Source organism: Lates calcarifer, linkage group LG17 (genome assembly GCF_001640805.2).
Source record: "Lates calcarifer isolate ASB-BC8 linkage group LG17, TLL_Latcal_v3, whole genome shotgun sequence".
NCBI lineage: Eukaryota > Metazoa > Chordata > Actinopteri > Centropomidae > Lates > Lates calcarifer.
This window is the reverse complement of record NC_066849.1, coordinates 878,422-905,188: the sequence shown is the minus strand read 5'-3', so window position 1 is coordinate 905,188 and position 26,767 is coordinate 878,422. Positions and strand designations below refer to the sequence as shown.

Genomic DNA, 26,767 nt, shown 5'->3' with positions numbered 1-26,767 from the left:
TAAGCTAGCTAGCTAGCATGCTAATGGCAGTTAAAAATCTTGGTAATTAACTGGACAAAAAGTTTATGAAATTTATGTGAGAGATTTATTTGTACTGCTGTTGACTGTTATTTTTGGAACAGTTTGACAGAGGTTGTTTACGTAAAGGTAGATGATGCAATACAGCTAGTCTGATAGCTTCTTCCACTTGATGGCCATGACGGTTTTTTCCATTCTCCAGCTCTGCCTTCTCTCAAAGTCTGTACTGTCAAAATAATTTGCTGTTGGTCAGTGACACAAATTTCAGTCCTCTCTGCTAGTGGTTACATTTCCATACAACTAGGTGACAACGGCAAATACATTATATCATTGTAAGAGCTTAGCATCTTAAACCTGAGACTGAGCAGAGGTCCTGTCAGCCAAGAAAAGAGAAAAAAAAGTCTTACTTTATTTTTAATCTTTGTGATTGTTTTTCTTCTCTTTTTTTGCTTAACTTACAATGTAATGCCTGCTGCAAACACACACAAACAGGGTACTGAAATAGAATCTCTTTTCTTCTTGTTACATCTCTGCTTGACATCCTGTATCAATAGTGATACTCAAATAACAGAGAGCAGGCTCTTCTCAGTCTTCTTAGGAATTTTACAAATTGAATTTCTAAGAAGCAGCTTAAAAAATAAAGTGATGCAAGAGAGGTAGTTTGCAGGTGTAAGAGAGCTGTTCAGCTTTTGATGAACTCACACTGTGTGATATGGGAATTAAGGTAAATATGATTGGTTTTGTCTTGAGGCTGCACACAGTTAACTGACAGCTGTACTTATTTGATTTATTTGAACATAATGTTCAGTTGTGTTAAAGGTCGATGAAATCAGTAGATACTATAAAGGCAACACATGCAGGCTCATTAGTTTTAATTAGCTCCACCTCTTCACTTCGTTAGCAAAACTGGACCAAAACATGTCAAGCTTTCCTACCAAGTTTTCACATAGCCAATAAACATTAAAGTTTTCCACCTTCAAACCACAGGCTAGTGAAAAAAATTAGCAGAGGGTGACATGTTTCCTGTGTCAGGTCATTCACACAAATGTCTTAGGAGAGAAAGAAAAGTGTGCCTCCTACAGAAACTGTGAAGACTGAGCACCAAATAAGGAGGCCTTAGAAAAAAAAAGATTTTAACTCCTTCAAGAAAGAAAATGCTCAAAATGCTTATATATATATATATATATATATGAAGTGTAAATCCCATTTGTACCAAGAGTGGATCAACATTCTTCTAATTAAACAGACTGTAGGTGGAGGATGTTGTGGTTTGCAGCTGAAGCATTGTCCTGTCTGCTGCCTGGCTGGTGTCTTTTCTGTCAAAGTAAAACAGGCAGACAGCCAGTTGAGACAGACTTAACCATATCACACTGTCTCTCCCTCTGTCCTGCTGCAGCTTGCCAACTTTTTTTCTTTGTCTCAGTCTTTCAAGGTCTGCCTGACTGCTCGTCTCACTTCTTAGTGTAGAGTTTAAAGATCTATTAATGCTGCTTGTGTACTGTCTAAAAGCAGATTGCCATCTACTTCTTATCAGGAAACTATGGTGGCCCTGAAAGTCAAAGCACAATGACAATTCAGGAAACAAAACAACATTTCAGAAAATACAACAGCGTTTCAAAAAACAAAAAAACACCTCAGAAAACCAAACAACATTCTCAAAACACGACGACATTTGAGATGATGAGGGAGAGACAGCACCTTTTGTTTGCGATTGAACAGAACCCAGTCAATTCAGAGTTTATCCAGTGGATGTGTTAATCCTCTGTGGGTTGGTGTTGAGTGCACATTTTACTACATTCCCACATTTTAATTCATTGGTGTGCAAGAGATAAGTGTATATACAGAGAGCTATGACAACAGACAGCCTCTCTCTCTGGAGCATGAAATGCACTCCACCTACCTCAAATATCAGTTAAGATGATTATCAGTTAGCAAGACAACATATTGTTTTCTGAATTGTCATTGTGCTTTGACCAGGGCCACTGAAGGAAACATCTCTGTACAAACACAAATGGACAGAGAGTGAAACATATAGTCCAGAAACAGCCTGCAGTTAATCGCTTTAAGTAGTTAACTTAATAAACTTAATAATACTATTTCTAATTCTAACTATCTGAAATATCTTGACACCATTTACCATTTACTATTCACTTACTGTATATCTTGTTAATTTTTTTTTTTTATGGTCCTTTCTCTTCCTTCCTCTTGTTGTGATCCATTTTTACCTAATCTTTGTGAAAAGAATTGAAAGACAAAAAGGTTTTCACTCATTTATTCTTGCAGGTTAAATTTTTTGGCAACTTTGTACTTTTGTTAAAATGTAGATTTAATTGAACCAAATGAGCAAATGACAACAGCAAAAGCATTTTAAACAATTAAAAAGTTGAGCTTGGAGGTTCATTCTTGATGTCCATCAAAAAGTGTGCTTGCTTAGTGTTTCTGAAGCTCTAGGTGGAGTTAGCTCAGTTAAGCTTTTATCACTTGACCACCAGTTATCATGTGATAACTATTTTGACCTTGTGATAACAACTAAACCATCTCCAAAACAACTGAGCAACAACAAGGAAGGTCACTTCAGACACACTATTCATCTTGGATCTTGGATCTCTCTGGATGAGAAATTAAATTGTCAAAACTTTTAACGCTAACAGTGATTTCTGAGCAAAACAAAGTTATAGCCCTAAGCAGCAACACTTGTTTTTGTTGTACTAGCAGTAGCTAGGCTCGAGGTTCCCTACTTCTGTGCACTATTTTGTGTTTTTTCCTGTGCTTATTCTTCCACCTCGCACCGCAAAGCGTCCTGGTCTGTTTTTTGCACAATCGTGTGTGCTGTGTGAATGTAAACTGTGTAAAATTAGTGTAAATTTTTGTATTATTTGTTTACATTTTGTATTTTTTATTGTGTATACCTTTCTTCTGTAGTGCACTGTTTGTCTTCGAGGAGCACCCACAATTTCATTGTACTTAACTGTACAGTGACAATAAAAGCCTATTCTCTTCTATTCTATGCTCTCACTGACCTGCAGCAAACACATACACTATTTTTCTCTCTCTGTCACATAGATGTGATGGCGACACTGGAGGAAACCAGCAGTCTGTGCTTTGCTGCATACCAGAAACTTTAAGCAAATCAAACAAGCCAGCCATCAATATGACATGACAGACTGTCATGTCACATTGATGTCACATTAATGGCACGAGTCACATACTGTATGTAATGGCACTTCATGTTGCTTGTGACAGTATTTATAGTGTTCTAGTGGTAGTTCACTGTTGACAGAACGAGGAATGATCCAGCAGACAAGAGTGATGTGGCAAAGAGCCTGGGCATGATTTGATCCAACAATATGGCAGTTATATAGTGTGTGTCTTAAGCTGTGAACTGGCCTATGCATTAAGACACATCATATTTTCCTTCAAAATACATAGATTTCAGAAAGAAGCACAAAAAAGTGAGTAAATACAAACGATAGCACACTGGAATGTGGTTGCATGGCACTGATAGTTGAAGTTTAAGATGTTAAAGGGAATTAATTTGCATGCCTAACCCTGGGCATTGAAAGGAGGAGGATAAAAGGAGGTGCAGTGAGTTGAAGTGTCATCTGAAGTGTAATCTCAATCTCAGACCTGGGCAACTTTGACTTGATACAGTCAGCTTCTCCTTTTTTTCACCTGGTTTTATTTACTCCTAAGCCATTTAGTTCACTAACATTTGTAAAGAACTTGGCTGGAGGCTGATGATTCTAGCCTATCATGAATCTCTCAGCCTTGTTGCCACACTTGAGGGCTTGTTTTCATCTTCAGGCCTCAGTGCTTCCTGTCACTGTGTTGGTAGTTAATGTAAATGTATAACACAAGTAGTTGGTAGTGGGAGAAAGCAAATTATAACCAGATGCCAACTTTCAGCACTTAATTATGTGCTATGGACACAGTTTGGGTTTCATGTTATATACAATTTGTATCTGTCTCTTAAAACCTTAGCTCACTGTTAATCCCCATCACTCTCGGCTTTCTAACATGCTGCAGGACTCTTTCTCCCTGTTCTTTGTGATGAGGTTTCTAGTGCAGTGGTCACCCTTGAGTCTATATTGGCCCTTGGGATTTTGCAAATGATTTGTAATACCTCTTTTTGTGAAACAAAGAAAGCAAAGCACAGGAATCTGATCAGCTGTTGATGGCCCATAATTTCACGTGACAACTTCAGTCAGCTGACATAGCAACATATCGGTCAAATTTCAGCTGGCTAAGTCCTGTTGTATAGGATAGGACAGGAATACACTTTTGCTGATATTTTATCTTGTGTGGAATGGAGTGAGTTCCACCAGGGAGTAGGTAACATGCCGCCCTACCTCCATTTACTCACTAAAATGTGTCTAGTGTCCTCTGACTATAGTTGCTTTAATGCACATAGAGAAGGACTGACAGATGCTCTGTTTAGTTTTTTGTTCTGGGTTTTGTTGTTGCACAGGTTGGCTGTTCTAATTGGCTCCTAGTGGTTGGTGGTGACAGTGACAGAAAAATTTGAAAACAATGCTCAGGGCTATAAAAATCAGTACTCTGATTTAGTGTTGACTGTGTGTAATTTAACATTGTGCTTAAAAGTCTCTTGAACTGAACCCCAAAGATGAGGCATAGAAGAAATTCCTTTAGTCACTCCATAACAGGATCGAAGTATTTGCTGACAACAGTTTCAGCAGCTAAAAGAGACAAGCAGCCTGGGTAAATGCTCTATCCAGAGGATTATCAGCAGCACGCTAGGCTAATGATGTGTCTCCGTAAATGTGTGTGTGTGTGTGTGTGTGTGTGTGTGTGTGTGTGTGTGTATTGATGTGTCAGTCCCGGCAGCTGCTCTGTGTTTGGACAAAGGAGGCTGGTGTGGTGGCTGGATGTGACAGGAACCCTGTGGGAGATGATGTGGGTTCCCTCTCCTTGGCAAGGATGCTGGTGTAAACACACACACACACACACACACACACACAACATAGAATGAGCATCTTATGCAGCATCTTACAAAACAATAACTTGGTTGATTGATCAACTTAGTACTGAAAGCTATGAACCATATCCTTTTTATAGCCTCCAAAATTCAGCTTTCCATTACACACCAAGGCACATGTTGGTAACATATATGAGAGATTGAATAGACTCATGAAGATGCAGTCACATGCAGCTGTGCACAGTGTATAGTCATGCTGCTGGTGGCCTTAGAGCAGTTTGAGATAAAATAGGGAAAGAGAGGTGAACAGATTCTAGCATTTTCTTTTTGACAGTTTTATATACTGTCCAAGGACACATGCAGTCATCACTTAGACTGACATACAATAGCTTTTATACAATCAATCTCAAATTCTGTATGGTTTATACCATGTTTTACATATAAAGTATATATATGACAATGATATCCACATCCAACAAGGCCAAATTCACATTTTTGTTTGTAGTGGAATTTATTTAACATCACAATTCAAAATGCTGGGTTGATCAATCACCTTGCTAATGATTTTAGTGTAAATGTCTTCCCCAGGGTGGCATGAGAGTGACATTAAAATCAGAGTTCACAATGTGGACTTTGACCCTAGGCAACCATTTTTTACAGGAGGACAGTCTCTGACTAACCTACCAAAGAGACTCAAACAAGTCATATATATGTACCATTTAGTTTTCTGTCAAGACTCCAATTATCTTCTGTGTTTGTGCAGCAGCCTGTCGGGTTGTTTGCACCAGGCCTGCTGCGCTGAGCCTCACTGTAGCCAAATAAAAGGAGATCTCCTGTTCCATCTGTCAAAACCACCTTGCTCAAAATGATGGATAGTAGCTCCATCGGGCACATAATGCTCTCTAAAGAGGGAAAATCCTCCCTCATTTTAAAGCAGCAATGCCAATTATAGCTACAGCTCAGGTCTGCCGGCTCGCCTGCTCCTGCGGTTCTGGAACACTGAGCACTGAAACCCTGACTGAACACATTCAGATTGGAGGTTTACCTCACACATACATGCCCTTCAACAAACCCATTCTCAGCGCACATACCCTCAAATACAAATACAGTAGTGTGCAAAAGTTTTAGGCACTAAAGGTAAAGTGAGGATGCTGTCAGAAATAACCCGCTGATTAATGTTTATTCATCAGTTTACCTCATGTGAAGTGCAGTAAACAGAAGAACCTAAATTGCCTTTAACACAGCTCCAGTTCTCCTCAGTACACCTGTACTGGAGAAGTTGTCTCAGTTCCTCTGTGGATTCAGGCTGTCTCAGTGTCTCTGTCTCTTCATGTAATCCCAGACTGACTCCATGATGTTGAGATCAGGACTCTGTGGGGGTCAGACCATCTACTGCAGGACTCCTTGTTCTTCTTGTCTCTGAGGACAGTTCTTTATGAAGCTGACTGTGTGTTTGGACTCATTGTCCTGCAGCAGAATTAATCTGGGACTGATCAGACACCTCCCTGATGCTACTGATGATAAGAATAAAAACATCTGAAGTGCCTAAAACTTTTGTGCAGTGCTGTACATGCATGCACACAGGTAGTTTTTAAGGGAAAAAATGAAACCTGTGAGTGAGCTAGGTTCTGTAGCAGCCTGGTCTCCTAGAAACTGTTTCAACTAAACTGCAACAGTAAGTGTGTAATATGAATGAAATATAATCAGTGGATTGTGCTCAAAGGCAAAGTATTTATTATCAAATTATGGATGGATTTATTAGGAGCAGTGGATGGTGGGTGTACAAAGCACACAACTGTTACATAGGGTTCACATCCTATCTGTTTAGGTAACTAAAGCACTAAGGGGTCAGGGAGTGATGGAGGTTTTTGTTTAATCTAAACAAACAGGTTGTGTCTGAAGTCACTGAACGTTTTCTGTATTTAACCAGAACAGGATCTTTCACTAACCTTAACCAAGACCTGTGAGAGTCTAACATGGTCTCATTATGTTTATAGAAAACATAATCCGTTTACAATTACAGTATGTGTCCTACAAAACATTTTTGATGTTGCAGTGTAATTTCTAGTCAGGGTTGCCTGCAGAGGAGGACCTGCCCTGGAGAGTGGTTTGTAGTTTCTATTAGTTTCCATTGCCAGAAAGCATCAACACTGTTGAAAAGACTGAAAGTAAACTCCTCAGCAAGCATTCATTTCACCAGCTCAGTCTTACTTTTAAATCTGTGCATAACGCATTCTTAGTTCAGTTCTTAGACCCAAATAAGCACAGATTAAAGAGTCAGAGGGATTGCTTCTCCTTCTCCAACCCAGTGTACGTTCTTGTGAAAGGGCAAATTTAGTAGAGGCTAGATGCTTCTGTAGTGGCTTCTGCAGTAAAGAGATTTCAGTCTCAACTATCTGCCATCTTCCTCCGCTGTTTATCTCCCCACAACAGGCCCAACACTCAGCTTCCAGGCTCACAACCTCATACTGGCAAATATAGCCTATAGTACACAGAAGCACAGGGAGATACAATGACAGGGACACACATGCATACAAACCCACACAAGACATACAGAGACTGGGTGTTGCAGGCTGATAAAGAAGCAATTAAAGCCATCAGATTTCAGTGTAAGAATGGCTGTTTATTTACTTATGGGCCCTCTTGCCTGTGACATTGAGAATTACTTTAGTTATCTACTAAGTTCTCAGTCAGAGTTCCACAGAGTATTTGAAGCACACTCCTGTCTGTATTCAGTAATATCATCTTTTAACTTGTGGACACTTTCTTCAACTTTCTCATCATGCTGTGCAGGCCATCTGTCAGGAAAATACCTGCAGTGGCATCAGAAGACAGAATGACACTAATGATCCCCATGGGAAACAGTGTCATTGCCACAGTAAAGGCTGGATTATACCTCTCTGTCTAGCTGCTTGGAGGTGGTTACAACAGATTTGCACAGTATATGACTTGAATTATAGTTCACCAGAGGATTTAACCAGTTGATTGTTGTTGCACACATACTCACTGTAGTAGTGCTGTAGTGCTGCTGAGCACAACGGCCATTTTTTCTCCTCTGAGTAAAGAAATAAAATATTTGCAGTTTGTACAATCCAGTTGAAATTTTTATATATTGTTAAGCACTTTAACATCCAATCATCACTTAAGCGTATGTCATGCAAGAGAGCCAATAAAAACCCATGGAATGCTCAAAGTTGACCTTTGAGCTGCACAATAAATTAAATCATTTTTTCTACCTGGCTAAAGTAAAGGTGAAAAGGCACCAAAACATTCTTCCATTCATCTTTCACTCTTTTGACTATCTAGTTGTGATGCATTTACAAACAACATTACAAAGCCATTCTAATACACTTGGACAGCTTGTGGTGGCTCCACAATGCCTGTAGAAAATCTTACTTTATGAGCATGACCTTTGCTGCACTGCATCTTTTCCTCAGAATGGATGTATGGAATGAGGCTTAATTTGCTCAGCATAAGTAAGTAAATGAAATCATTTAAAACACAAACTACTTGTCTTGGTTTGGATATATTACTCAGTGCCATGCTAATTATAACCTCCTACATCCATGGCATGGTATAATACTACTCAGCCAGATGTTTGGGTGACTGTGGCATAATATTGTCAACATGATGAAACTATTCATAAAGTCAGTCTAATATTTGATTGTGTGGTCAGTTATAGTTGACTAATGTATGTAAACCTGCCCCATTAGTCATAAGTGTGCCCTGGTACCTAAACAAATAGCACTACACCTCTGCACACATGTATTATGTTTTCTCCTTTATTTCATTTTATTTTTTATTGAGAGAGAGATCTTCACTGAAAAGAGGGTTTTCTCTGCAGGTGGATTTGTTAAGTCACACAGTACAACATACATCTATTTCTGAGGAGCTGCTTGTCAACCGTGCTGGGATCATCAGAAACAAGGCTGAAGTTCTCTGTCTATAGTTTGTTGCTAATGTAACTGAAATTGTCAGGGAAATTTTTGTCAGGAAATTTTCAGCACTAAGCTACAATGTCGAAGTGTTTTGCCCAGTCTAATAGAGGGGCATAGAGGGCTGAGGTGGAGTGGGACAGTGGAGGGTTTATAGTTACACAGCCTCTGCACTGCTCCTGTAGACAGAGTAACACCATGACAAAGAAAGATAAATCAGCATTTCTATGGTTTCACGACATTACTTCATTTTCAAGTGCTTATTAACAGATAAGAAGCCATGACAACACAACAACAACACAGTGTTCTTACGTCAGCACTTTCTCATGTTTTATTTACCTGACATGTTGTCAGAGGGCTGGAGGAATACAAAGGGCTTTTTTGTTTTTGCAATCCAGAGAGGTCACTAATACGGGCTGGCAGCCTGGTCCAGCCCTCAGAATAGGGTTTTATTACATTATTCCAATATTATTATATAATTATATCCTCATAGCCTCAGGCCATTGCAAGTAATGATGAATCCTGCCTTGGGGCTGTTTCCACTCTGAGGGCTCAAAACCCCCTCTTTGAATGCACCTCCATGAAAATCAAGTACTGCATATTTAAATGCTAAGCCTGAGAGATGCTATGTAAAGATAGTTGACTTCATAACAGGCATTTGTTCCTGTTATCTTGATTCTGCCTGCATTGGATTGGATCAAATAATTTAATGGGTGGAGCTGACATATTAGTCAACCAACATGACAATGTAGCATACTCTTAAGAAATGGCTACAATGTGCGAGGGAAGAAATGGACTGATAAAGCCAAGAGCATCTGTGAGCTACCTCCCCTTGGTAAATATTATTTCTCCTGTTAGAAGGTAATCCAGTGGAGAAGTTTGCTGACACTAGTGTTAGTCTGGCATGCCCCATCTTGCTCTTCATAGGGGTCCCCTGAGAGTTTCCTGAAGTGATAATGCAGTATGGGCCCTACTTATTTTTCCTTTGCAGATGAAGGACTCAGTGGCTTTTTGACAGGCAGCGTGCAGTAGCAGAAACAGCTAGTTGACCTTCCAAAGTTTTTGGGTGGATTTATTTTCTCATGAATGTAACCAGATGCCAGTACCTTGCTGAAATGTGATTACAGAGCAGACCAGACCATCTCCAGGTGTATTCTAGTCCAATCCAGTCATATTCCACTTGCAACTTGTCGTACCTTTACACTTTATAATTCTGCAGATTTGCCAAAGCTGTGAAGTCTAAAGCTGTGGCCTGTGAGTAAACTCCATGAGCCTTTGAGACGCTCAGGGGATGTGTCTTCAAAGGCCCGGCTTCAAAAAGCTCCTATTAGCAGCATATTAGGAAACGTGTATATGTGTGGGGAGGGTATGGTTCCCTGTGTGTAAGCTCAGTTATTTGTATTCGTACACATGCCTACGTGTGTGCATCACATATAATGACTCAGAAAGGCAAAGATAAATGAGAAATGCAAATAAATTCTTGCAACAAATTACTCTTGATGAAAACAAGTGAAGGTCAGTTCATTGGCGGGCTGTGTGCTGATATCTGTGGAGAAAGCATGGAACAGCTCATGGAGTGTGTGTATGTGTGGTTACATGTGTATGTGTAGACAGCTGACAAATTAAAGAATAATAATAATAATAATAATGATAATACATTTTATTTCTAACGAACTTTTCATTAAAAACAAGTGCTACAGAGTAAACAACAGCACTTAACATCAACAACAGTAGACCTTTTAAAAAAGGTGAGTTTTCAGGGCAAAGACTTCTTAATGTGCAGAGACCTGCAGAGACCAACAAGTCCTTCCACCTAAACAACCATAGTATCATCATAGTAACTACAGCCGCTAGATGTGACTAAAACAACAAAATGTAACTGTAAGTCATAATAAGCTGCTGCTGACAACCTATGGGCTCATTTTTTACATTTTACATGTTGTCCCTGTGCTTGTGTGGGTTCTCTCCGGCGTCCTCCCACAGTCCATGCAGGTGAAGTGGTGACTCTAAACTGGCTGCACATGTGAATGTTAGTGTGAGTAGTTGTCTTTACATGTCAGTATCAGCTGGGATTGGGTTCAATGCGTTTTGTCAGGTGTTTCTGTCATTTCAAAACATCATGTGACCATCCATCAGCAATTTATTACACTGAATTTCACTGTTAACCCTTGAGCTGATTCTATCTAGGCTTGTCTCATCACTTAGTCTAAATTCTCTTGCTGTTCTCATTGCGAGTTCCTTGCAGCGTTTTCTTGGTCTTTTATCACCTGCTCTTCTTCTTCTATCTGTCCTCCTCTGCTCCCTGCTGATCTCCACCTGATCATCCTCTGCCTCACAACAACTCAACTACATTTTCATTAAAGTCTGTTTATGGTCAGTTTCAGAAATTCTATTAACTTCTCTGAAACAAAGACAGCCCTGACTTTACTTTGATATCATCATTCAGTTTTAATTGAAAACATTTTAGTGTCATGGTCAAGGACAGTTAGCATTAAGTATCCAACACTGGATTTCTCAATAGAATTCACAAGAAACAATTTTGCCACAGTATCAGGCATTATTTTAGGTAGTTTGTTGAGAGAAAATCATACTGTCTGGTCAGACAACAACACAGTTGGCTCAGCACACCAGCTCAATGTGACACAAGCTACTGACTTGGTAAGAAGTTGTTTGGCTGACAGGTCTTTGAACTTTAAGTTGCATGCTATCGTTTGGAATTGATGTAAGACAAAAAAAAAAAAAAAAAAAAAAAAACTGTTGTAAGTGCACTCGTATTATCTAAATACCAAGGTTCTTTCTAGTCTTATCAATTCTCCTTCACATCTCTTTTTCAAACCACTTTTCCTTGACCTCAATAAAAATGTCATGCAGTTAAGGAAAAGTGGTTGGGAAAGGAATTCTTTTTGACCAGCTGCAGCAGCCAAAGTGTTCTGTATCAATAACTGCTGAAAGCCATTTTGGAAAATGTCTGCCTTGGTCATCAGAACATCAGTCTGCAATGGCCCAATATCCAGATTTCTTTTAAATATATTAGGCTATATATTTACCAAATGTGATGCTTTTATCACAAAAGAGCAGTAAATTAGCTACTGCTATTTAGGACAGGCCAAAATCACACAGTGTACATAGCGCTTTGACAGCACTCTCCACCTGCATCATCAAATCACCAACTGAGGGAATATCATTTAGAGGAATGTTACTCATCACTCCAGTAGAGTTGTAGAGTCTTCGCTGGCCTCAGAAGCTGCTCAGGTGATACCTGCTGTGGGTATCAATCACACTTTGTTATGGAATATTTTACACAAAGGACTATAAATATCTGAAAATATTATCATACACATATTGTTTTGCATCTGTTCAAGAAATCCATCCATCCATCTATTCTCTGTATCACTTATCTGTAAGGATCTGTAAGGGTCACACTGTATAAAGAAATCTCTCTCTGATGATAAATCAAGAATTTTCAAGTAGAAGAAGATGTTTTTTCTTCTACTTGCTGGACTAAGTGTGTACACAGCACATATTACCACTGAGATGCATTAAAATTTGTAATAAAAGAGAATATTTTGAAGTATCAAGTGATTCTGGAGTGTTAACATTCTGTTTTCTACTTAAAAATACAGTGTTTTTAAGCATATTTAAAATAAAAAATATGCCTCATGGGGACATATTTGTCTACAAAAATATTACCATGCAATAAAAAAGAATAACATCAGTGCTATTTCTGTATCACTTATCTGTAAGGCTCACGGGTCACACTGTATAAAGAAATCTCTCTCTGATGATATATCAAGAATTTTCAAGTAGAAGAAGATGTTTTTTTTTTTCTTCTACTTGCTGGACTAAGTGTGTACACAGCACATGTGGGAGCTGCTTGTTGATTTTAATTGGTGCTACACTGGGCAAATGTTCTAAGTGCCCTGCCAAGAGCTCTCTCTCTCTCTCTCTCTCTCTCTCTCTCTCTGCCTCGTCCTGTCCAGCCTCCCCTGCCCTTCTCTCTGCTCATACTGAGACACTTCCTGGCTCTTTTAATTTGCCAGGAAGATCTTATTAAGAGCATATATGTCCTCCGGAGAGGCACTCGGGCATCTGTCTGATTAAAGTGATGGATAGAGTTGGGAAAGGGCTGTCTTTGAGAAGTTATAAGGCAGAGAGAGGTGTGTTGTCTTTTATTCCAAGCCTCACAGGTCACCCTCCATCTGGTGAAATTTTGGCATTGTTGAAAGGGCTGTTGGTCTGAGGTTAATGTTGTGACACTACTTGAATGCCAAAAGTCTGCTCAGTGGTTGGCTGGACTCTAATGGCTGTCAGGCCTGACATTGGTTAACTGCTCCCAAAAGCTGATAATTGTATTGAAGCAGCTTTGAGGTCAGGAGAGCAAAGCTGTTGTAAATAACAAAAGGACTACTCTGACCACTGAAATACACACTCTCCAACCAACAACAGGAATCATAGTAGTTCTCTTTTATCCTCATTTTGCCATATCATTTTACATGAGTGATACTCACCATTTAAAGTGATACTCTTACTTACTTACTACTTACTACTCTTAAATCTCTTACTGCACCAGTGGGTTGAGAATTTTCACAGATGTTTTGATTGTTGTACGTTCACTTAAAAGAATAAAAGCTCTTGAACTGACATACATGAAAATGTTTAACTGCTCTTAGCAAACACAACACAGCCTGAATGGATAGGTCTGTCAGTCAGGTCAGCTGGTTAGGGCAAAAAACTAATAAACTTCTCCCTACAAGAGACTTTAAAGGGTTAACATTCTGTTTTCTACTTAAAAATACAGTGTTTTTAAGCATTTTTAAAATAAAAAATATTCCTCATGGGGACATATTTGTCTACAAAAATATTACCATGCAATAAAAAAGAATAACATCAGTGCTATTAAAAAAAAAAAAACTCTGAAAATAGTTTTCAATTATCAGTATAAATACAATACAAAGAGATGTCACAGTACAGCAGCAGTGTATACAGGAGCATCCAGTTTTCTTTGTGTTTTGACATTGTATGTATTTAAACAGTGTATTAAATATAATTCATCATGATATGTTTTAAAGAAATGTGCCCTGCCACAGCAATACATGAAACAATATGACCTACCTTTATGCTAAAAAAAAAAAAAAAACACCTTCCCACTATGTGCACCATTGTTTCATGTTTGAAGTATTCCCTTGCAGCCACATTCAGTCTAGGAAAGTCCTGAGTGTAAGTGATCCTCATCTGCCATGACAGACTACATCTGCCATCTGTCTGCACCAGGACTGCAAACTTCATCAGGGGAATTCTATTTCCCTGGCTGATCCCAGGTTTCCAAAACACCAACATAAGCAGGAAGAATGTTCAGTAATGGCAACATGGAGCAGCATTGATCTAAGACTCCAGGTCCAAATGTCCACAGTAACTAAATCAGTAACTGTACCCTTTTTCCCAAAAGGAGCCTGGTTCTCCTTTTTTTAAAAGGGCTGCGCACTATTGACACTGCACTGCACTGAACATCACAGATGTAGGGATGAGCACCACTGCTATTTTTAAATAAAGTTTTATCAAGAATCAGTCCCCCAGCAGGGGGAAAAAACAACAAAAACTGATTTAATCATGAAGAGATCAATAGAAGGGGGTTTCTATTTGTTATCTTTTCAGGCTAGGAGATTGTCCTGAGTCCCTCTCCTGTCACCATCAGGCCTGATCAGGTTTCCCCCTCCTGCATTACCAAAGCAATGTGTGGCCCAGCTGGAGCCAAAACACCCTATCACTGCAGAACAATGAGTTCAGTGTGTGCAAGTCTATTTGCTCTCATCAGTCAGGTCGCTTTACATCATTAACTGAGGATGCACTCGGGCTGTACTTTTTACTGCCCATAACAGTATATTAAACAGTAACTCAACTTAAAGAGGGAATAAATGAGGTCTTTACCCTCTCACAGCACAGAATGACCATAATCCACCTGTGAGGGGTTGATTGGGCTGCTGATCAGCACCAGTGGCTAAGTGATTACTTGGCTGGCTGCTAAAAACTCACTTTCTAGCCTCTGTTGTAAAACAAAACCTCCTACCCCACCTACTGCAGTTATTAAGACACTCCCAGGTAGAGGTACTCCTCCCTGTTGTGAAACTGTGACTTTGTTTGTGTCAGTCATCTCCTCTCAGGTCGAGAGGATGACAGAGAGGAGTGCAAACCTTTACCACAGATGAATAAGCTCTCTAAATGTCGTTACAGCACCTACTGATAAGAAGCAGATGCTGAGAGATGTCATAGATCCACTTTCTAATAAGGCATTAAATATTTATGAATTGCAGCTAATGGTTATGTAGTTAATAAATCATATATAGGTCAATTACAAGCTATTTATAAATCTCTTGTGCATGAAAACAATGTGTGTCTATCTAACCCCAACTGCTCCCAGTTATATTACTTAGTAATCACAGTCTCATTAGTCCACAGCATGAGGAAAACAGCTCACCAAATAGACAGAGTGCTCACTGGCTAGGACAATATCACTGCTGTCCATTTGGGCCAGATTGGCAAGCACAGATATATAGCACCATAAACCTGCAGGAGGAAACAGATTGTGTGTGTACAAAATTTATGTCTGTGAAGAAAAACAAGCTTGATATGGTTTCGATATCCAGCACCATTATACAAGGGGTGATTGATAAGTTGGTGTCCTAAGGTGGAGAGCGAGGAGTTAAACAGCTCTCCGTACATGCACTGTTCAACTCTTTGAGTGATGGTGCAGAAAGTTTGAAGTTAATGAGTTTTGTGCATTTCTTTCATGTAATTGAAAACTGTGAGCCAGCACTGTCTGAGAAAATGGTCACAGCAGCAATGACGTCATCATCACTGTCAAAATGGCGACCACTGAGCTCATTCTTCATCTCGGGGAAGGGGTAGTAGTCTGGGGGACCTGTCAGTGCCCGGTCTGTACCCAGAAGCACGATCTGTGCACAGGCCCCAAAATCAGCCTGTTTTACAACCCTGCCTGATCTGTTGCATGCATGTGCGGACGTATTTTTTAAATAGCCTCATAACAGCCTATATTTAAACAGCAAAAAGCATGAATGTTATGATCCAACAAATGAAATTTATTTAAAGTAGTCAACACAACTGAACCTGAGGATGTCTGCTTGTCAGGGTTGTGCTAAATGTTAATATGCAAGTTGAGCCAAGTCACATGACCAAACATTCTGTGAATGAAACAGCAACTTTGACATAATATATGTTTATATGTAAAAAGGTAACCTTTGAACCATGGTTTTGGAAATAAATAATTGTAAACGTAAATAACTGATAGGGACAAAAATCTTTTGAATGGTTGCAGTATTCATCAACAACAGTGTAACCACACACCACAGACAGCTGCTGTGAAAAAACGGTGCACACATCCACATCTTATTGTGTGCACTAAAGTGATTGGTTTGTCATGACAGCTTGATTGTACAATTATCTGATATTCATTTGATATCAATATCAATATATCAATATTCTGCATTAATAAATTTTAATCAGTCTGATATCTCAGATCGCGATTTCTCGATTCAGGGATCTGGCTCACCATTGCATAGAAACACACAAAACTGCTGGGTCTACAAGTGTATTTACAATTTATTGATTACTAAAGTGAATATATAAAGAGTGAAAACGTGAAATAAAAATAAAACAGAAAAGGATGATCAATCTAGCATGGTGAACTAACAGCAGGTAAAATAAGCAGAGTGATCTGGTGGAAGTAAATCGTTATAGTTTATAACTATACTCTGTTTGTACTGAATTTGGAGATTATTATTATTTAATCATCAACTCTTGTCACAAGCAGAATGTTAAGACCGACCTACTGCGAGTTGTGGCAGCTGCAGACTTGGCTGGAATCCAGGCTGCTGAGGTTGTGGTGGTAACCATGGAAACGCAGGATCCAGGTGGATTCTCCCAGAGGCTGTGTCTCCAGTTAACACGGTGACCGATTCTGCCGGTGTCTCAGTGGTTCAGCTTTGGTTGAGTTTACTCGCAGACTGTCTCTGCAAACTCTGGTTCTTGTAGGTTTCTTTGCAGGCGGTCGTGTAGTCTGCGGGCCTCTCATGCGGATTGAGGAAAAATAAGCTCTCTCGTGGCTTACTTAACGTTTTCTGGATAACTCTAAAAGTGTCAAAAATCTTCAGGATTAAAATGCAGGATTATCAAAAATTTGTTCTAAGTATTCAGATACTTTTTATTCCTTTGTCTTAACTTGACGTTGCTTGGTTTAAAAAATAGAGAATAGGTTCTCTCTGGGTTCTCCAGCTTCCTCCCACAGTCCAAACACATGCAGGTTAACTGGTGTTGTACGAGTTCAAATTCACATTTGCTGGATGACTGCATAAAGGCCAGTGTCTGACAGAGCTGATGTGCAGTTTTCATAAAACTTTCTGCATAATCACTCAAAGATGGTGATGTAAGAGCTGTTTAATTCATCTCCTTCTACCTTAGGCCACAAACTTATCAATCACCCCTTGAATTAGTATCACTGCAGTGGTAACATAGAATTTGTTCTTCCTCAGCTGTCAGCAAAGCTTTACTATTCTCAAGAGGGACACAGCTCTGGGACTCACCTCTGGATCCATCACTTTACAGTTAACTTAATTCAAAGTATAAATTGAAAATGCAGTTCACAGAATAATGGAGCAGTCTACCTTCTCAATAAACTATCCATGAATTGGATATCAGATGCCTTTAAGGCAAAGTGCTTCCCTTTTGACAGTGAAGAGAATTCACTTCCTCGGCTGAATGAAATGAAAGTGAATTACTCAATCACTCAATGAACAGCCTGAGCTGAGCTGAGTATTATGGGTTGTCTGAGGTGGAAGTTGTGAAGCTGTAAAGCTTAAACAAATCTAGCATGGTCTGAGAGTTGAGAGTGAGCTCTAAACCAGTGTGGAATATTTTATACCAAGCTGGTAATTTAGCATTCAGTTTTCTATAATACTATTTTTATGATTGCATTTTCAAATCCCTAAAACCTGGTTTTCTAAACTGAAGCTTAGTGGTGTGTGTCATGGGTTTACAGTCCCTGAAGGGAAGACAGGAGGATTGAGTTACTGTTTGTCCTCCCAGAGAACTGATTTTAAAAAAAAAGAGGCAGACCAGGATGACTGACAGGAGTGGACAGAGAGGGCATGTCAGCTCAAGATTATTCTGCAAGTTAACTCTCTTTGACTGACAGCCAATCAGCTGTAGCACAGGACAGCTCTACTTGTATTTCTGCATTGTTTGCTGAGAGACTTTAATAACCAGTGTAAGTGTTTTTACTCTTTGAGTCACAGTGAACAGAGTCTTTTATAAAAAAGCGTGGAAAGCCCTTCCCTCTCAAGTCTGTGGCTGTGTAGTCTTGAAATGGTTACATTTACCGTGAAGTCCTTTGATTCACCATGCTCACAGAGATCATGCATGCATATCAGGTGTCTTGGGAGGGGTACAAATTCCTACATGCATAACCAGCTTTGCTCAATTGTCACGAAGCATGTCAGAGACTCAGTTCTCTGTAGTGGGATCACATCATCTGAGACAACATAGAGGCTATAGGGTTTCAGAATGACTGAGGGGTGTTTTTTTTCAGTTGTCCTAATCTCTTGAAACACATGCAAAGCTACTTGTGATCCCCAGGCTGTAGCATCTCCCTGGGAGAACAGTTACCGTCTTTCTCAGCAGTTTAGTCAGCAGACAGAACATGAACAACTCCTGCCTAGATCGTGTTGTTGGTTCTTTTGTTTGCCACACAAGAAGATACTTGGAACTGTGCAGATGCAAAATTGGAAAAAGTTATAAAAATTGGTGCTTTAGCTAGTGACATTTAGCTAAAGCATCATAGGTGGAGAGAATCTGCTGACAGTGAAACTGGCAAGTGCATGTCACAGTGGGAAGCTTGATTAACACATGCAGTCAGCAGTTACACTTACACTTTACTTTTTAATTATGTATATTTATGTTCCTTGTAAATGTAGTTCTTGCTCTTCGCTCTTTTCTTTTACTATAATTGTCCTTTAGCAAAAATATACCAAGACAAATTCCTTGTATGTGCAAACTTACTTAGCAATAAAATCTGATTCTGATTCTGATTCTGATTAAACTGACATCTAAATGGCACCCGGTCAGACCTCAGCTCCATCTCCTTAAGTATCACTGGTCAAGTCCCACATTTTTGGCCTGAAACATCTGTTTTCAGATACACACCTTTTCCACCGACAGTAGGTTCTGTTCTGTTTCAGGCTCCTACATTTGAAGCGTTCAGTGCATTTCAACCAATGTAAAATGGTTCAGGACCTGAAAAGTCAGTTCCCAGCTGGAAACAAAAAAATAGCAGGTTTTTAAGTGCTGGCCATGACAGCATCATATTCTACAGGTTGGAGAGAGAAGGCAACACTGCAGAAGGGATGTGAGGAATCGTAGGGAAAAAACATGCAATGCTCTGCTGACAAATATCTACAATAACAGTACAGTCACTTGCAGGTAATCAGTGTGATCCAACATTGTGCATTGTGCAACACCCCATCCATTAATCATGTGTTCTTGATTACATTCTTGACTGGTTTGCTGGACAACGCCATGATTCCAAGAATCCTGCTAATTTGGTGGAAAAGCTATAACACTGTCTCACACTGACCAAAGAAATGTAGAGTGCAGGCTCCTTTTCTTTGACTTTATTAAGTAGCTGTGGCCGTCACACAGCAGCAGGATGTGTCTCAGCAGCGGTAGCTTCATTTATTATTTAAATCTTGTGATGTGGTACTGTGATCTTATCGAATGATCATCAGTAAACAGGTGAGCTGTTACACAAAGATTGACTGTTTCTGCTGTGAACTCATTGGGAACAAAGCGGCTGTGCTCTGAATGTTGTTTCCTCTGAGGAATCACAGAATGTTTTTTTCTGCCGTGTCGGGGGGATTATTACAGCCCTTTTTATTTTGCTGCATAAATGTAGTAATATTTTGATGGTAGCATTACTGCAACAGATAGATGGCCTAATAATGAAAACACAGTTTTGTTCTGATCTGTAAAGTTAGTGTATCACTGCAGAGATACGTCTGTTTTTATCCATGGACAGGAATGTTACTGTGTCATGAAACATAAAGTCAAAGAAAAGGTCAGTCCACCTGGGTATAGGCCTGTATACCTGGGCTGTTGTAGTCTTGCCATGTAGGGTCTCACACTGCTTCACAGACAATCCTTTAACCTAACAAAGTGCTGATCATCTTTTTACAATACAATGTTGGGCTGGGAAACCTTGGGACCTGACATTAATCTGGATGTTACTTTGATATATGCCACCCATACACATGGCATACACAGTCCCTGATGACAGGGGCTTCCCCCAGCAGGACAATGGCGTATGCTTGGTCTAAAACAAGTGTTTAGGTGGGTGGTACGTGACAAAGTAACGTCCAAATGAATGTCAGGACCAAAGGTTCCTCAGCAGAACATTGTGTTATAATGAGATGATCAATGTTATGCACTTCATCCACCAGTGGTCATAATGTTATGGCTGATCAGTGTAAATATACCAAATTGAATTCCCCATCACCTTTTCCCTGTCCAAGCATCTGAGGCTGTAGGATGCTTCCAGGTCCTGGCTCTAGCGCTGTTGGCACCAGTGTTTAGCAAGTTATTTGAAAACTGTAATTAGTTACTCATCATCATTACATATTATCCACTGAAAAGGTAATTGCATTACTTTATTAATTACTCAGCAGAAAATGTAATGCAAATCAATCAATAATAATAATAATCAAATTATTAATTACTTTCATTGCTCTGCTGTCATCTCCATCAAAGATGCCTTTAAACTATAAAGAAATAGCACAGAGAAAGACCTCAGAAGCATACGCTATACACATCCCATACATGACCTCCAACACCTAACAGAGGTGACTCCTGAAGAACCCAAAACCTTTAAAGGCTCTCAAAAGTTCAGGTTATGGGATTTCCCTGGTAATGAGTTCCTGCAGAAGAAAACATTATCAGGCATTTCTTCCTAAATCTTCCAGTTGGGGGCTTCTCATAGCTGAATGCCGTTCAATGAATACAGCTCCTGGTATCTATATGCATTGGTAAGTAGTAAACAAAGTAAGGTAACTTTAAAAATGATTAAGCACAATGCAACATCAATGTACAAACTCATTGGTTTGGCAGCATCCAGTTTTTGACAGCAATATTTTCAAGGGAATGTTGTTGGGTCCTAACGTGACAACTTTTTAGCTGAAAAGGACAAGTGCCCCTTAGTCAGTCTAGTGTTTTGTACAGTATTTTTTGTTTGTCCTGTGCTCCCAGTGCAGAGAGTACTGTCTCATTTGCTTAATGTGTGGAGTGATGATGCTGTGACACCAGTACTGACTGAAAGTAGTTTTAGTTGTATAATTATACAACAAGTAGTTCCGACTGAGCAATCTGATTGGTCCACAAGACATTTAGAATGTACTCAAATCAGCATGACAGCACGCCTTACTCATCACTAAAAATATTACTCCGCCATACACATCTTTGCTGGTAATAGTTATATAATGGCAAGATTACACTCGAGGGTGTGCTTTAACATGATTTGAGCAAAGCACCTCTGCTTTCTCCATCAGCTGTGTCGGTGACACGGCGCTATAACTTAAAATTCATGTAAAAGTTTGCGGTTGCAGAAGCTACATCTGTGTGATTAAAAAATGCAGCGTCTTTGTTATAACGTGGTTGATAAAATTAAGCATGTATTTGTGCTGTAGGCTGTTGATTTAGTTCGGTAAAGTCCGAGACCTCGATAAAGCATTAACGTCAGCTCAGAGTTCACTCATCTGGAACTAGAAAATCATTTCTGTTGCTAGGTCGTTACTAAGGCTCTGATTATTTGCTGTAGTGGTAAACTCGGTTCCATTACACATAGGAGTCCACTGACATGACTGATTGTGTCCAGTTATTAGTCAGACCCCATGTACTTCCATGGAAACGGGGAAAAACACTCACAAAAACCTTTTCATTTTGAGAGCAAATTGCTCCTCAACATGAACAGATTCTGATTATACACTTTACTTTGTTGGTAATAGTTGTATAATCGCAATATTACACTGGAAGGTGTGCTTTAACTTCATTTGAGCACTTCAGTGATGCTTGCGCATGACCACATCACTGTTGTGCTCAAATGACGTCAAAGCACACCCTCTCGGTTAATATTGCTTCTTCAGTATTTAAGGTCTAAATATACAAAGCAGTACAGGAAAATAAAATGTATTATTTACTCTTTTGTGTTCATTATTTGCATATTCACTGGCAGTCAGTTCTGTTAATACACAGCCTGATCTGTGACAATATTTCAAAATACAAGCTTTCCACTGGTAATGCTGTTACTTACTGAAAAAAAGAGAAAATGTCATGGAGATTAAACAAGCACAGCGAAACTAATCTTTGAAAATCCTTTCTGTTTGTTATCAAGCTTGTTTTATAGTTCTACATAATTTGGGGTCTTTAAAATTACAACTTTATTCCTCTTATTTCTTATCTTCTTATTTCATTATTACATATTGTATATTACATATTGGAATAGGTCTGGTGCTCCCCCCAGTGCTTTCCTTGATGTCTCTCATAAATGTAAAGATAAATAATGTATTCACCTACAAGTTCTTGGCTGACACAACTCATCAAAGGAGAGTTTTCAAGTTTATATAAATGTAAATACAGAAAACATTGCCCATGTGTTGACAAGTGTCTGGTGGGTAAATTTTATAGACTGAATTTTAAATATCATGCCTTCATTTTCCTTAGAATTTCCCATGATCATAGCAGAGGCTACTAATGTCCCTGTAGCCATATAATCATGAACATCATTTCTAATGATTGCAGTCACTTCTAGGAATGGGTTCGAAACGTCTCAGTTTCCTTTGTGAGTAGATGATAAAACCCCTTTCCCTGTCATCACATCTGGCAGCAGCCTGCTGTTCTGCAGGGCTGTCAGGGACCGCATCCCCTCATAATTAACAGTTCTCAGGTGCAGATGTACCCTAAACACATGGCCTGTATTTATCAACAAATACACTAGGCTGAGGATGCAGTTTGTGCATCACTTATGCTGTCATTTGTTTGCAAAATCCGCCTCTCTCTTTACTGCATATGCATCTCAGGGAGGTGTGTAGGTTGATTATGTAAAATTCTCCACCTCTAAAGGTCAGGGATACAAAGTAGTGCAGATTTACAAGAGCCACAAGGAATGTTGTAGTGGAAGAAATAAATGTGAATTAAATGTAATATGCTACTATGTACTGAAAGCTAGGTTATTATTGTTATTAAAAATAATGCAATTTGGCTTTTAATAATGAACACAGTATGTGATTACTGTACACAAATGTATAATATAAAGACTTGAAGTGGATCTTGACCAGTACAGGTACTGACTGACTAACTGACAAACGGACTAGATTCAATGTCCTCAATACTTCCTGTACATGATGGACTGTAGGCCACACATGTACAGACAAAGAGAGAGGGAGAGGTGGACAGACAGAGAGTGTGCATCAAAAAACTCCTGCCCATTGCTGTTCAGTGTAAATAGGGGAGACACTACACACATATGTTCCACAACCACGTCAGGCAGGCAGTGTGTCCCTGGGCATTAACCTGCTGCCTCTGGACGTTAACAAGACCAGCTGCTGCTGTTTCTCTGACTGTTAGACAGCTTTTAGTGCCTGCTCATTTTAATAATTATTTTGTGTGTTGATTTAAATACTTTTATTATTTCCAGGTCATTTCCTATTTCACTAATGTCATGATACAATATGCATACAAGAGAATAGTGACAGAAGAACGTAATAAGAAATAAGATGTGTCAGTCACTACTTTGACATTTGAATATTTTCTAATGTCTGTTTGCTGAAGTGATTGTATTGCCTTCCACAGCGATTAACTTCTCTTGAGTTTGAAAGGGCTAGGGGATCATTTTGGAAAAGGTCCAGTCTGATGCCACATATTAGTTTAATTATTTATTTATTTTTATTTTTATTTTTGTTACATCAATAGACCTAACATTAATCTGTGCCCTAACCTACTGGATGTGACAGTTACAAATAAATGATACGAGAAGGGTAGGAGTGCCCTCCCACCCTCTCCTATCATTTACTACCCAGCCACTCTGGCTGTGTCTGTACTCAGCAGCATGGAGCGAGGTGTGGAATGAGATTTTCAACACATGATTTTACTATGTTTCATCCATAATTTGGGAGGACTGGCATTTGACCACACAAAGCATTTCAGATTATGTGAGTATTGCAGGAGTTTTTCTCTGTCAGAATACATTTCCCTCAGGTTAAAATTGTATCACCCTCACCCTTGTTCACACGAATCCTATGACTAGAAAATGCCATTGAAGGATTAGTCATGCGGTAGCCCAGTAATATTTGCATTACAGCTGGATTTTACAATGTTTGAATTTCATGGGGGAGCGGTGGGGGGACCTCACAAGCTCAGGGCTGTAGGGTCAGAAGTGAAACCTCACACCACAATAAGGGTCTCACAAGGTTTTGGGTAGCAGGTGGGTTGGACTCAGTTTATCAGCCTTGGCCTGGGTTGTATTCCCACATCACTCCTTATGTTCTATTGTGACTATTCTGATCAGCTGCAACTATTTTCCGAGCAAAGTAAGTGCATGTTTTACCACATGTACCGTTAGCTGGTAAAAGCAGCTTCATCATGGCGACTGGACAACAGACATTAGCTAAGCTATCAACAATATTCTACTACTACTACAGCATTCAGGTGACTTTTCATACTTGTGCCACAGTGATGGACAGTTTGCAGTTTATTTATTTAATATCAGATACTGAATACTGAAGCTCTACACCGACTACACCACATGTCATCATCAGCTTATCATGTCCAGCTGTCAGAGAACCAATATTTGTTTGTCTTTGTCTTTGTCACAGAGGACCAGATCCCTCATGGCTTCCCCACTATAGACATGGGGCCCCAGCTCAAGGTTGTAGAGAGAACACGTACTGCTACAATGCTGTGTGCAGCCAGTGGCAACCCTGACCCAGAGATCTACTGGTTCAAAGACTTCCTTCCTGTGGACATCAACAGCAGCAACGGGCGCATAAAACAGCTGCGTTCAGGTAAAGCAGACATCTCATTATGTTTATACAGTGGTCTGTGTTCAGCACTTCAGCAGATGGTGGCTCTTGTTGTGAATCTTGTGAAACTAAATATGGCACAGGCAGAAATGGAGGGAGATTTGGAGGCAAAACACAGAGTCTACAGTTTCCTGTATCAAAAACTGTTAAATATCAAATCAAAAGTCTGGTCATGTTGTGTTTGAAAAAAATATTTTGTTAAATTATGTAAAACAGAAGCAAATGTATGGCATTTCTTCTTGAAAAAAGCCTTAAACATGCAGTGTGGAACCCTCTGACAGTGAGTATAATTACTTCTTTCATTGCTCTCCAACGAGGAAAAGCCATACCAGTGGTAATCTGTTTGTCCTTGCAGTCAATCACTTTCTTTTTTAGACTGTGATCCCTCCTCTGAACAGAGAGTTCCTTTTTTTTTATCTGGAACATCAGAAACCTTTCCTGGATGCTTCTGAGGTTTCTTCACCACAGGTTCTGTCATTCTCCTAGCTGTTACTCCTAGCCTACTCTGTCTCCGTCACTAGATACACCAGACACCAGATTCAGTCTCCAGTACACTGTGAAATATGAACAGATGTACCTGGCACTGATGGGCATAAATAGTCTTATTGGATGTTGTTGAGTCCCATACAGCTTTAAACAATTAACTGAGTATTATAATTATTGTTAGTTAAGTTTTTGTTTATCAATGAATTGTCTATATATAAGGAACATATCAAAAATGTTCATCGCCACAGAAATTCAGGCAGTGTATCAGTATCTGTATTAAAACATTTCAAACTGTACCCAGCCATAGTCACACATCGCTTCCTACAGAAATAACAAAGATGAATTCTGAAAGTGTAACATCTGAAAGTTGCCCTTGCTTCTAATTTTCAGAAGGAAAAATACACAGTAAGCTTATAATGGACATAAATGTTCCCTACTTTGAGCAGACATCACAGAGTTCAGTAATTACCTGAGCAGCACCTGTGTGGGAATACTGACGTGCCAACAGTAGTGAATGTTAAAGCCCAGGCAGCCATGTGAGGCAGCTCTGTGAGGAGGTGGCCAGCATCCAGAGGAGCAGATAGGGCATCTTTCTGCACAAAAGCAGCCCCAGCAGCTCGCAGCAGAGCTGGATCACTGCTGGCTGCATAACTGAGCTCCAACCTGTCAGATGCCCTTTCTCTCACTTTCTATGAGAAAATAGAAATGTTTGCTCCTTGCCAAAAACCACAAGCACCTACACAGTGTTGGAATGGCTGTACAGGGCCAAACTTTCTTGCCAGCCTTAGCAGCAAGGGTAAGAAGCAGATTTCTCCATCACTGAGGGCCCAGGGCCCCTCCTGTGGTTGCTCTTCTCTCCACACAAGCAGAGAAGAAAGGCTGAGAGACAGGCTCTAGGATAACACTCACTTTGAAGTCCACTCTAAGGATTTTCTCAAGTTGCAGTCAGAGCCTTAGGTAAGGACAAACTTGCCATGTATTATTAACTGAACACCATGACAATTTGTTTCAATTTGGTTCATAGGGCCCTGGTGTCACGTGCAGTCCCACAGCAGCCAAGCACAGATGGCTGACTTCCCTAAACAAAAAAATTCCTGTGCCTTACAAAGCCAGTGAATTATATAGCTGTGTGTGTAAAATCAGCACTACACAGCTATTCAGTTTTTTGTTAAAACAGAATTTGTTGTAGAGCAGAGTCATTAGATCATGCTCATGAATTAGTTAGTCATATTAAATGACTTTGATCCATTAAGAAGCAC

General features: G+C 39.6%; 1 protein-coding gene across 16 annotated transcripts in view; it reads left to right on the top strand.

Annotated features, from left to right (window-relative positions):
* ptprfa (protein tyrosine phosphatase receptor type Fa) overlaps positions 1-26,767 on the top strand; it is a 344,522-nt gene that overhangs the window by 187,878 nt on the left and 129,877 nt on the right. For all 16 annotated transcript variants that reach the window (XM_051077207.1, XM_051077194.1, XM_051077198.1 and 13 more), the window contains exon 5: positions 24,816-25,004. In XM_051077207.1, coding sequence (XP_050933164.1) covers positions 24,816-25,004 — 189 coding nt within the window. The remainder of the gene's footprint in view (positions 1-24,815; positions 25,005-26,767) is intronic.